We start from the raw sequence: 12,741 nt of genomic DNA, 5'->3' as shown, positions 1-12,741 counted from the left end.
CAATTACCTGCCACGAGTGATATCCCAACTCGCAATGACCAACGTGTTGACGCATGTCAACACCACCCTGACCTCTCTGTGTGCTCTGAAGAAGGCCCATTGCCTGATACATTGCCTATTGTATACTTGTTTCTAGTGTTAAAGACGAATGTGATGAGGTTTTTGTTATTAGTGCACCACAGCCTAAAGCAGTATCACCAGATAGTCTGCTGATACGGACAAACAACCCCCCATGACTGACACGACGTAGGGGATACCTTCATCCAGTAGTGGATTGATACACGGCTTGTACGCATTTCTACATACACAGGTACATTAATGCAATGCGAATAGTATTATCTGCATGAAAGGTCTCACAATTCCACCTAGACACTGCCGGCAGTTGTCTCGTTAGCACTGGGACATTGCCGCATGCTCTTTCAAGTAAGGGTGCACCTGATCAGGGTAGGGCTTCCGAACCAAAAAATACATAGCCCGTTTTTTCCATTGATGGTAAATCAATATCGCAAAGAGAATTTCTGAGATCCTGCCTTGAATCGCACCGATAAAAATTTAACGCTGCACTGGCCAGATGGCTACTCTTGGCTTCCAGAAAAGCTGGATTGTACTCGTATTCGCGGTTGTGTCTTTGCGAGGTTTATTTCTCTCAATCCAGAAAGCTCTACTATTCCAGATTTAAAGGGCTTACTGGAGAGCATGCATGGATGGGAAGCAAACCCAACTAATGATTTGTGTACTGCAACATTTTTGTGAAGAGTTAATACGAATGATTGAAATACATGCATGTTTTGCACATTACAGGAAAGGCATTTGAACAATTGTTTACACGGTGATACCATAACTTGGGACATGTGTAAGTAATGCATTATTTACATTGATGTAAGCTGTAATTATAGCACAATACTTAGAAAAATATTTGATATCTGTGTATATAAATAGTTCCGTAGTGCATGTGTGCGTGCGTATTGGTTTGACGTCACCGAGAGCTATTGATTACATGCCTGGCATGACCTTATTTCTACATAAATGATTTCACTTGAAAGTCAGCATTTAACACTGAACATTTGACCCAGTGGCCAAGAGCAGCACAGAACTCTCAAAACCACGTTTAGTGGACCAAAGCGATGACCCCGTGCCCTGCCCGGAGAAAATCTAAAACCTGTCCCTTCACGCCACATTGTTGTATGTGCTGCCTGTTGAACTTCTTTCGCACCACATGTAGCCAACCGTGCTAATTGGAGGTGCGGGGGAAAGACAACAAACTAAACAGAAAAAGCAGCTCTAAAGAAGTGAGTTTTCAATCTAGATTTAAAATTGCATAGCTCCAGTGGCTTCCCAATATCGGAAGGAAAAACGTTCCAGACGGCTGAAAAAGCAGATCTGAAAGCCTCGCGATGCAGTCACCGGCTTTGTTCGACGGCTGAGCCAAGAGCCGCTGCAACGAACATGGCCGGAGTTCACGTGATGATGGTTTATGCTCCTTGACGAGATCAGTGATGCATTGCGGCTCATTTGTGGCAAGCACTTTTGTGTGTGTAGTGAGTGCGACCCTTATAATGTGCTCGTTCGTGAGCGATCATTCAGCGGCGCGTTCTATGTAACCTCTGCACACGCAACTCAACTATCACTTCAAACAAGACAGCACAGCGGCCCATGCCGTGATTATATTGCTCAGCATGTGAGGTTTTGTGGTGCGGGCTGGGGGGGGGTTGTTGTGCAGATATTTTGAGATGCCTTGGAGCCAAAAGTTCTGCAAACCGTGGTCTAGAGAGAGCTCAGCCATACTAGCATAAATCGTGAACGCTTGAAATATGCAAGGGCCGGCAGAATGCAAGAATACCGGAGCTTAATGGAAAATATTCCACAGCTACATTAAGCAAGGGTATAAAAGACAAATTAGCAGGGAAATTGGCTGACATACCTCAGGCGTTATTGTAATGTTAAACACTCATCTTTAAATTGTCCATATAACCTGAGGTTCAATCACTTTTAAACTATTTTTTTTTATCTTTTTACCTTTACAATAAGAAAACTTGGGCCAAGTACTGCCAAATGTCAAATATGTTTTGGGTTACATTTCACATACGGCTGCTTGGCCTTAAAATGGGAATGTGAGAAAAAAAATGGTAATCTTTTTTTGGTTTTAAAAATCAATGCTTTATATGAGCATTTGACAAGAGAATTGGAGGAAGAAATCCAAGGGAGCCAGACAGATCTCTTTGGCCCCTGATCGGCACAGGAAGTGCGTTATATATTTATTTATTTATGTGACCCCCCCCACCCCGGCCTGCAAGAGGGCAGATACCTGCTTCAAGATGGCAGCAGATTCCATTACCTCATTGAGACAGATAGAATCGGAGAGCACCCGTGTTTTTAACGGACAAAATGTCCATTTATTCTCGCGGGCAGCTCTGCGCGCTGTAATGCCATTTTTTTTCAAAAAATTTTTTTGAATTAATAAAGCAAAGGTACAGGTGCAGCCCTGTGATTTTTTGCTCCAGAGTGAGGGTGAGAGGAACACGTGATGTGGGTCCTGAACCCTCAAGAAGGATCTGGAAAAGGGGTGTGGCCAAGGACGGGGCCTGTCCACGCCGCAGTGGATAAAAGCAGACCCCGGTGGGGGGGACCGGGATTGGTCCTGGCTAGGAAGAAACCTTCGTGGTCACTTGATACAGCCATCGTGCTGTGACTGTTCCACCTGAAGACGGAAGCTTGTGTTGCCTCCGAAACGTCGTGATTTTTATTTTATTTTTTATTTTACTTTTATTAATTTACATTTTTTACCTACGTGACTTTACCGAAAAAACCAAAGAATATGAATCCTTGCAGTCACGAAAGCTTCATATATAGAAGTGATCCTCGGTCTCCGGGCATCGCACACGTGGACCAGGCAGCGTGTTGGCTGTCCTGGTCCGATTTAGTAGTTGTCCATACAGAGTGTAAATAGCCATCTCCCCAAATCATCTTCTTGGTTCTTTCGGTAAAGTCACGTAGAAGGGAAATAATAAAATAATAAAAATAAAACATAATGTTTATTATTTTATCATTATTTTCATTATTTTATTATTTCCCTTCTACGTGACTTTACCGAAAGAACCAAGAAGATGAATCCCTGCAGTCACGAAAGCTTTAAATCAAAAAATCTCCCCGAATGTTTATAAATCTCGATTTTCGTGACTGCACGGATCCATACTGTTTGGTTCTTTCGGTAAAGTCACATAGGTATAAAATAAAATAAATTAAATCATTTGTCTTACTTGTAGCCTCCACTCCCCCGACCCCACACCCCACCCTCCCTGTCTCTCCTCCCTTGCTCCTCCCCCCCCCCCTCTCTTACCTATATGGCCTCTTGTTGCAGCAGCCCTTTTGCCCACTTCAGCAATTGTTTCTTGCTGTGGTTGTCCCACCTGATGACGGACGCTGTGTTGCGCCCGAAACGTCGTGATTTAGTTCATTTTATTTTATACCTATGTGACTTTACCGAAAGAACCAAAGAGTGTTTATAGTTAAGTATAGGAATGGTGGGTTACCAGCCTATATCGTTATCCCGTTAGTGTTAATAGTTTATGTGATGTTAGTTAATAAAACGTCTTGCCTCCAAGTTCTAGTGTGTGCCTCGATTGAACCCACGACACCTAAATCTGCTGTTGTATTTTGAGTTGGCCCTGTAGCCGAGAGCACCATTCAATAGCTCATGACTCAAGTCACTGAGGTCACTCGAGCAGAAAGACTGGGGCTTGACAGCTATCAGGGGCTCCTCTCATCTCATATTAGTGCCTATGCGACCAAGTGTTTGTCTCAGTGAAAGCTTCAAGAGCAAGACACAATGTCACATTGGCCTGACGTCGTATTTTAAAACGACACTCCACATTTGTGTGCTCTACAAAATACAGCAGTACATATGGATAAACATGTTCACATGAATGAAATGTCAAACGCATTAAAGCAACAGATTTCATGCCCACGTGCATATGCGCTTCTGTGTGTGTGTGTGGGGGTGTGCATGTGGATATATGCTTGTGTGTGTGTAGGTGTGCATGTGGATGTACAATTCCCAGTGTTCGCGCGTGTGTAGGCGTGCATGTGTCCATACATATGTACGCATTTACGCCCATCTCCCACGGCGTCCATAACCGACCGTGGGTCTTGTATCAGCACTATGTGCGAGTGTTGTGGCAAGCCTCTGGGGTGGTCTGCTGAGGCGTGCGGAGGTGAGCGAGTCACCGATTCATGTTGTGCTGCTTTCAAAACAACCTACTGCACGGCAGTGTCACTTACGTAAAGGATAGCGATGATGGACGGATCATCTTTGCGGATGATGTTGGGGATGTACTCGGCCTTTGGGACCTTTGATGAAATCAGCTGTGGGATGAACAAAAAACACGAGATGGAATTGTGTTTTTTATCGTGACTGTTTTCAGCGCTTGCTTCTCTCTGAGGCTTAACGCAACACATGTCGTAGCTCTGCTAAAGCCCCTCGTAACAAAACAACACAAACGATTGTTTATTATGCAAATGGGTCGCATAAAACGCCGCATTAAATGCAGCAGACAGTAATGGGAAAGATTATGAAACAAAACATGCAGTGCATTTAGCGCAAATCGCTTGGCTGCATCCAACATTGATCAACACAGCAGAATGCTGCTGCTGCTGCTACGTGGCGTTCTAAATATACAAACACAGGACGACGGACGACGGGATGTGCGCATTGTGCAGAGAAGACGCTTGGGCTGCCTTGGGCACAATTACAAACCTGCGTGGCATGATGTCGGAATGTAACCAACATGAAACGTGTACGCAATTTTCAGGCCTTTAATGTTAAATGGTTCCTCTTTAAATGATTAAAAAATAAAACATTTAACAGTTTTAACTAAATAAATACAGGGTATCCGTAAAGATATCACACATTATAAAATACAACCAGACAGTGGCATGAACAGAGCGGTTAAATGTTGGGGTTATGTGAAAAATCCCACAATAACCGAAAATCGTGAATTATTTTCAAATGCACATATCAGAAGCATTCTAATGAATCACACCCAAACACCCGTTTGTTTGTGATTGCTCAAATCTTGACTAATCTATCATGGCCTCAACACATTGGCCATGTGTTAAGATTTAGAGGGATTAAACTGATGTGATCAAATATTTATACTACCAAGTATGTGTGTGTATAGTTTTATCAACCTTGCTCTAACTACTGTCTAATTACTTGATAAAGTGTGAGGTTATGTCTGGAGGCTGAATGACCATAATGTTCACTGAAGGGTCTTGGGCAATGGGCCAACAGCTGAAAAGTTAGATGGTGACATTCGAGATCTGTTGTTCAACTGACCAGAATTCAGACACATGTCTGAATTCATAATTATTTGATCAACCATCTATCTGAACAGAGCTAAGGCTCCACTCGGGTATTAGCAGAGGTGACGTGATCGCTGATCCATCAACAACGTCACAGTGGCAGGCAGAATAGACCTCGTCAACATTAACAAACCATTCGGACTCTGTCTTCTCGACAGACCTGTTCTCCACCTGAGGACAGCTGCTTGCGTTGTGGCCGAAACGCAGTGAGAATTATTTTATAATGTTTTATTTTTATTATTTTATTATTTCCATTCTACGTGACTTTACCGAAAGAACCAAGAAGATTAACAAACCATTTTCTCGTCAGACACCACACCACCACCATTCAGCCAGGTTTCAACCAGCAACTTTGCCGTGGCGTGGGCTCCGGTGAACAATTTTCACACCGAACAAGGTCATCGCGTAGCCAGATGAGTAATCTGGGAAAGCCCAAACTGTAAATGTAGACATGTGCAGACTGATGAATGTTGAGGTGGAGGATGATTGTCCTCTGAGCAGACTGAATAGAGGACTGAGAGCTGTGAACACTGCAGATGATAATGATGATGATGTAGCCTGGCTCAGCAAGGTACGCATTCACTAGAAGTTGCATGGATGAGACCTTCATAGAAAACCTGTAAACTGAAAATGAATTTGAAATAATTGCCCCGAATTCAGCAAAGGTTTGGTGCAAGGCCCATAGTTGTTCAATTGTGAAGATAGTCCACCTCGTCAAATGTGTAAACGTTTATTAGCATTGTACTCAAAGCCACTGCAATATCTGCCCATTCTTTACGGTTCAATATTGCCTAATTGTAAGATTTACGATCCAACACGTGAAATATCTGAACTCACTCGCCCTGGAATGCGAGTGAATGGGGAACACACCTTCGAAGGTCACAATATGAGTTCAATAAAAAAAACAAAAGCTTCTGTGTGGATTTTAATTGCTTCCCAGTTCAATAGTAACAATAAATGTGAAGAGAAACATTATTCAACAAATCTTTTGTTGTTGCTTCAAGGCCATGGCTCCTGCGTCACTATTTTTGAGTAAATATACTCTCGTTTATGTAAATACACGCGCATATCACGCACAAATATTAACAGCATAATATACACAGTAAAACCTCTCTAAGCTGGACTCGATTCAGCAGGATTGTGGGTAATCTGGAGAGGTACCCATAAATTAGAAATAAACACCGATTTTCATAGACCATTAAACAAAAATTCTGGAACAATATTTGCGTGCCAAGCTGTGCACAGAAAGGTATGTAATTCTACACCCAATCCACATGTGTCAGCAGATTTAAGATGTACAGGACATTTTTGATACATTCATCAACACGAGGGAGTGTAAGACACTATTTCAATCTTTGTAACAATTAGAATTGATGCAGATGTGTGCACTAGTAGTTCTAAAGCTATACACGTTACCTGGTGTATGCAATTTTGTGAGTACGTGCCCTTGGCTGTCTAAGCCATTCAAACTAAACTACGCGCATTTTTTATTTCATCTGAACCGATTCGGTGCCCCTCGACCCCTCTCACCATTGTTCTACACGCCAGTATGTACTCTAGTACGTACACTAGTACTCTAGCACGTACTGGCATTCATGAGTGCATGTGTAATGACAGGGTTCCACCTGTCGACCTGGAGGGCTAAGTTATATAATGACTAACTAGCAGGGGGGCATATCTGGGGTGAAGGTTAAAGGCGGAGTCAGTCGGAAAGTTCCGGGAACCTGCTCGAAGGTTCTGGAAGGAGGCGTGGCCGGAGGCGGGGCTTGGCCACACCGGGAGGTATATAAGGGGGACGGAACCAGAGGTTCGGGGCTGTTGTGTGTCCTGGGTCCTGGCTGCGTCGCTGCTAGCCATCATCTCTCTTCGTCGTCCGGCCGCATGGCCGATCCTCTGCACGGCTCTCATCGTCATCGTCGCTACGCTAGTCAGACAGCTGTGTCGTTAAGACGCCGACGATGGGGTTGTGTAGAAGGGTCGGCTACGTGTCGCCATGTAGATACGTTGTGTATAACGGCCAGTGTTGTGCCCAGAAGCTCTGGACACGACGTGTCTCGGAAGTCGTGCACTACACACGTGACCACTTCACAACACAAGCAGGACCCTTGTGAGCGAGGGTGTTTAAGACCCAGGTCTTCATCATGAGTAAAAAAAAAAGTCTCAATACGTGTCTGCTAGATATAACCACAAAAAACAATGCCCTAAGGAATGTTAGATGTATGTTTAATTACTCTCAAGATAAAGAGGTATTCAGTTTTTTTGTGCGCACTTCACCCACAATGCGCTGAAGTAACCTTAAGCGGGAATGCATCCATCTAAAATATTAATCCCGTCATCGTGCCAAGAAGGGCACACAGCATTTTTTTTTCAAAGCAAACAAACAAAACGCTTTCCACTTGCCCCGGAACCCATCCCAAGGATTTAATTACAATGGATGAACCTGCCAAGAAGACTAATGACCCTTTGGCACGCCGAAAATTCATTTAGAGCACGCTCAAGGGCTGACCACAGCCCAGAGATCTAGTAGCCTGGAGGACTTTAATAATCTCCACCACCATCTCCCCCCCAACGTGCGTGGTCTGATGGTTCTGGATTAATCAAAAATAAGAGGGGGGGGGTTTTAGTTGTCCCTGGATACATTTGCTTTCTCCTTCTCCTCCTCCTCCTGCACTCGTGTGACAATGAATGCGATGTTTAATACTACAGTGTACAGCTATCTTCTTGGTTCTTTCGGTAAAGTCACGTAGAAGGGAAATAATAAAATAAAATAAAAATACATAATAAAATATAATTATCACGACGTTTCGTCCACAACGCAAGCAGCCGTCCTCAGGTGAAGAACAGAGCTGTCTGAAAAACAGCGTCCTAATGAACACCGCCAAGCTTGGCAGCGTATTTTCAGCTGGGTGGGAAGAACAGAGCGCCTTGACAAAGGAGTTTACATATCAACAGAGGAAGTTAGCATATTGACGCTAAAAAACTGCAACTACCCTACTTCCATATAATAAACCGATGTGAAAAAACTAAACATAAAATACATCAATATAATCAATGTACTCAATATACTCTCCAATAAGCTGAGCTATTAACATTAAGTAACTGGGTATACACTACACTATATAATGACTACCATATATTGTACAGCTACACTTTAATTTGTATAGTATCTGAATGCAACAGAGTTGAAAATAACTTGATGATGATTTTGATGATAATTTTCTTATTTATAATAATTAAATAAACACGAGACATTCATGCAAACAGCATGTAAAAGTTTGTGGGTTAAGTCACTAGTCTTCGATTTAACCAGGAGAGCAGGTAAACACATTGGCACATGGGAATCATTGTCGCTCTTGCAATGAAGACCTGAGTCTCATCAAGGCATTTTAAAGTGACAGAATATTTGAGATCATAATTTTTTTTACAAATCTATTAAGTTTCACAATAATTTTCATGCTCAGAAAGGAAAACTACTAGAATAGGCAAGTTGAGGCAATGGAGAAAATTGCACAAAATATGATTACATTATCAAGTATAGTTAAACGTACGAGCGCGTGGATATTTTTCATTAACAAATTACTGTCTTATTCTTTGGGTCTTTTGGTAAAGTCACGTAGATAGGTTCAAAGAAAATAACAAAAAACCACGACGTTTCGATCGCAACACAAGCGGTCTCTCTTTTTTATCTCTTTTTTCTTCCTGATGACGAACGCTTGTGTTGCGATTGAAGCGTCGTAGTTTTTTGTTTTTTTTTGTTATTTTCTTTTAACCTATCTACGTGACTTTACCGAAAGAACCAAAGAATATGAACACCCATACATATGTATTAAACACAAGCCATGCGTAAGTCCTTAGGATGTGACCATCCGTCCGAGCCGGCCAGCAAACTTTTTTTTATAATAAAGTATGACCTGTATGCCCTATACACACATCCCAGGTTTTTCCTTGCTTAGCACTCAACTGGCAATACGTGTGTGTGGTAGTGTAGGGGTTAGCATGCTGCGCTACGAGCCTGGCAAGCCAAGCTCAATTCCTGCTTATAGCCAACACCATTGACATTTATCTGAACTGGTCCTGGGCCTCCCCGAGGTCGACTCAGCCTCAAATGAGTACCTGGTACGATGTGTAAACATCGCCACGAGGGAGACAAAGGCGGCTGGGTGTGGTGCTGACCACCCAACCCCTCATGTGCTATGCCGGCCTTCATAGGTGCTCGCTAACAGCACTTGCCCCAACAGTCTGTCAAAGATACGGGGGATCTTTGTCTATGATGCTTATATTCAGCCAGACTAGTGATAGATGGAAAACAGATACTTTTCATTCCATTACCCGCTGTTCCACAACAGCAGAAAACAGGGATGTCGGGCCGTGCTCTGGAGCATTAACAATGAATGAGAGCCTCACCGCTCTATTGGCAGTGAATGGGGGATGTGGTACGATTTAAAATGTGATGGTGCAGCAAGCACATTTGGCAGACTTGGGACTTTTCTGCAATGTACATGGAGGACCTTTAACAGATACACAACGACCTGATGTTTAGGAGAACCTTCTCCAATGCTTAACAGGGGGCACAGAGGCTGGAGGGAGGCCAGAGAAAATCGAATCATATTTAAAGATTCATGACCGCATTGGATTTGTAAACACATAACTACATACACAAGAAAAAGCAGGCAGCATGCGGTTTGTTGATTGTCTTCATTTGTAATAGTTAATTGTATCCAAATGGTTCCTGGGGTCTCTAAACAATCACACATTCTCCACGTAACGGAAAGAACCTTTCTTAAAAGAGGAACTCGTTATGTGCTGTCTTCGAACATACTGGGTAATGAAATAGACACGCCGACTTCGATCTGCATCGCCACAAAAGTAATACTCTAAAATCTATCCACCTGATCGGCCTCCTTAGCACCAATAGGCATGTTAAGGAAGTAGTAACCTGGAAGGCAAACATTTCTTAATTTGTTGATACCTACCCTGGGCTATATGTTCCAGGTTGTCGTCCTGCGTGCCTTTGAAGCTTTGTTCACGATAAAAAAGCAATTAAGTTTTGGTAATGAACACTCTTGTGACGTGATTGCTGTATCACTTCATTCGATGCAGTAATATCACAAGAGTTAAACGTGGACGTGATTTTAAATGCTTTATTATTATTATCAGCAAAGCTTTAACTGGTGTCGGTAGCCTGGAACACACAGCCTATGTCTGTACCCACAAGATAACCGCTGTCCATCGTTTGGTATTGCATCTTTCAACTGCTGACTGTGTGTGATGATTGATTGATTTTGAACCAACACATCAGCTTTTGTAAATACTCCAAGTAAACATGATAAATTATCGTCCATCGTCAATTTTAAGGTCTACCCATGAAATGTCAGTAATAGCACTTTGGATGATGAGGATACTTTACCAAAGTGGTCAGTGCGGATCGGTGTCGGATGATGCCTTACAACATTTAAAATATCACTCGCCAACTGATGTTAATCCAGGGTTGGGAATCAAACTCAGGTCGCCGGCTTCACGGTGCAGTGTGCGAATCACCGCGTCACTACCACGCCACCCAAATCAATCGCAACGGATAATCTATCGCAACTTTCCGCACTGCAAGTGGCACCACCCTTTTCCGCGATGGTCAACTCAAACGCAGAGGTAACGACGAAATAAAAACGTAAACGTGAAGACACCGACTGGAATCACAACAGGAAAAAATTAACCCGTAAAAACAAAGTTTTTCACTATAAATCCTTTATATGCGTGGCATTGGTTTTATTTCATTATTCATTTCTGTTTTTCTTGAGTAAGAGTTTCATTTTTATCACATTGGTATTTGAAATTAAATATGAAAAAAAAAATCCTAAAAAGTGAAAAATTTTGGAAAAAAAATTTCACGAAAATAAATTGTCACGCACAACGAGTCTGTGTGCAAAATGTCAGCTCGATTGGATCACGGGAAGTGGGTTAAAAAACGACCAAAAGATTTGCACGGTCGTAAGCGCGCAAGCAAGCAAGCAAGTGAACTTAATATAAAGGATTTAAAAAAAAATTAAGACTCACCATAACTTTAGGCGGGATGAAGTCCGTTCGGCTGCAAGATTCTAGCTCGATCTCCCTCTCCTCCTCCCAGCGGGCGCTGTTGGGCTCCCTGTGCAACCTCTCGTAGGCGCTCTGCATGTCGTGACCTGACACACGAGGTTCCGCGACCACCGCATTTCAGTTGGGGAGGATACGTGCAGGACGGAAACATAACAGTGAAACACAACAGCACTCAGATTGTAAATGTTGTGGATTTGCTCTCCAACACACCGGTGTGCTGTACTAGTGACGAATTGGCACGTTCTGTTTACGTGACAAACCTTACTAGTTGGCTTAGTCTGGTGGTGGCTGGTTTAACGACACATTTATATATTTATGCGATCTAACCCAAAAAAATAAACCTCTATTATGGATAAAAAAAGAGGCTGTCTTGTACGGCAAAAACACAAATGGAATTTTGGCGTGCTTTGCACGTCAAGATGCCATCACAATTCTCGTGCACATTTTGCACAGACCTGTTGCCATGGCTTCCAGCTAAACGGAGCTGAGACCGTGCAATCTTTAATTTTGACGGTAGAAAGGCAACATGACAAACTGTCTTCTTGGTTCTTTCGGTAAAGTCACGTAGAAGGGAAATAATAAAATAATAAAAATGAAACATAATAAAATAATTCTCACGACGTTTCGGCCACAACGCAAGCAGCCGTCCTCAGGTGAAGACCAGGTCTTTTATTTTTATTATTTTATTATTTCCCTTCTACGTGACTTTACCGAAAGAACCAAGAAGATGAATCCCTGCAGTCACGAAAGCTTTAAATCGAAAAATGACAAACTGTGTTCCCGTTTAAGAATCATTAGGATTCATCCGCCGAAGTGTTGTCATCATAGCCTAATGCTGCTGCCGTGTCACCCCGAGCGCCTCTTCTCGTTGTCTTTCCACTGCCTACATCACAACGCCACAAACTCGGGGCTCTTCTGAGCTGGCCGGCTGCATTCTGCGAACTTTGCGCAGTGGTGGCGACGTCGCGTCGGCTTGCAGAGCCCGCGAGCATTCGCGGTTACGTTTGGCCGTGCAGGGCACCCGTTTTGCACGTGTGTAGAAATCAAAGGAAAAATTGCAATTCAACTGAAATTACATTCGATGGCTTGGTGGTGGGGGGGGGGGTGAATGCAACGAGCCGAGTGTGAACACCCGCGGTGCAGAGGGAACGGGAGGACGCACACACTGAGAAGCCCCCTCCAAAGATGCTGTTGAGAAGGCATTAATTCTAGATTTGAAGCTTTCGTGACTGCAAGGATTCATATTCTTAGGTTTTTTCGGTAAAGTCCCCCCTCTCTCTATTTAAGGCC

At 43.1% G+C, this 12,741-nt stretch overlaps 1 protein-coding gene across 2 annotated transcripts in view; it reads right to left on the bottom strand.

Annotated features, from left to right (window-relative positions):
• NSMF (NMDA receptor synaptonuclear signaling and neuronal migration factor) overlaps positions 1-12,741 on the bottom strand; it is a 37,240-nt gene that overhangs the window by 11,750 nt on the left and 12,749 nt on the right. For both annotated transcript variants that reach the window (XM_061550563.1, XM_061550564.1), the window contains exons 8-9: positions 11,413-11,537; positions 4,279-4,362 (exon numbers count right to left, since the gene is read on the bottom strand). In XM_061550563.1, the coding sequence (XP_061406547.1) occupies positions 4,279-4,362; positions 11,413-11,537 (209 nt within the window). The remainder of the gene's footprint in view (positions 1-4,278; positions 4,363-11,412; positions 11,538-12,741) is intronic.

The sequence above is a fragment of the Lethenteron reissneri genome, chromosome 12 (assembly GCF_015708825.2).
Source record: "Lethenteron reissneri isolate LAM-NWPU_2019-01 chromosome 12, ASM1570882v1, whole genome shotgun sequence".
In the NCBI taxonomy this organism is placed as follows: Eukaryota; Metazoa; Chordata; class Hyperoartia; order Petromyzontiformes; family Petromyzontidae; genus Lethenteron; species Lethenteron reissneri.
This window is presented reverse-complemented; position numbering and strand designations above follow the sequence as displayed.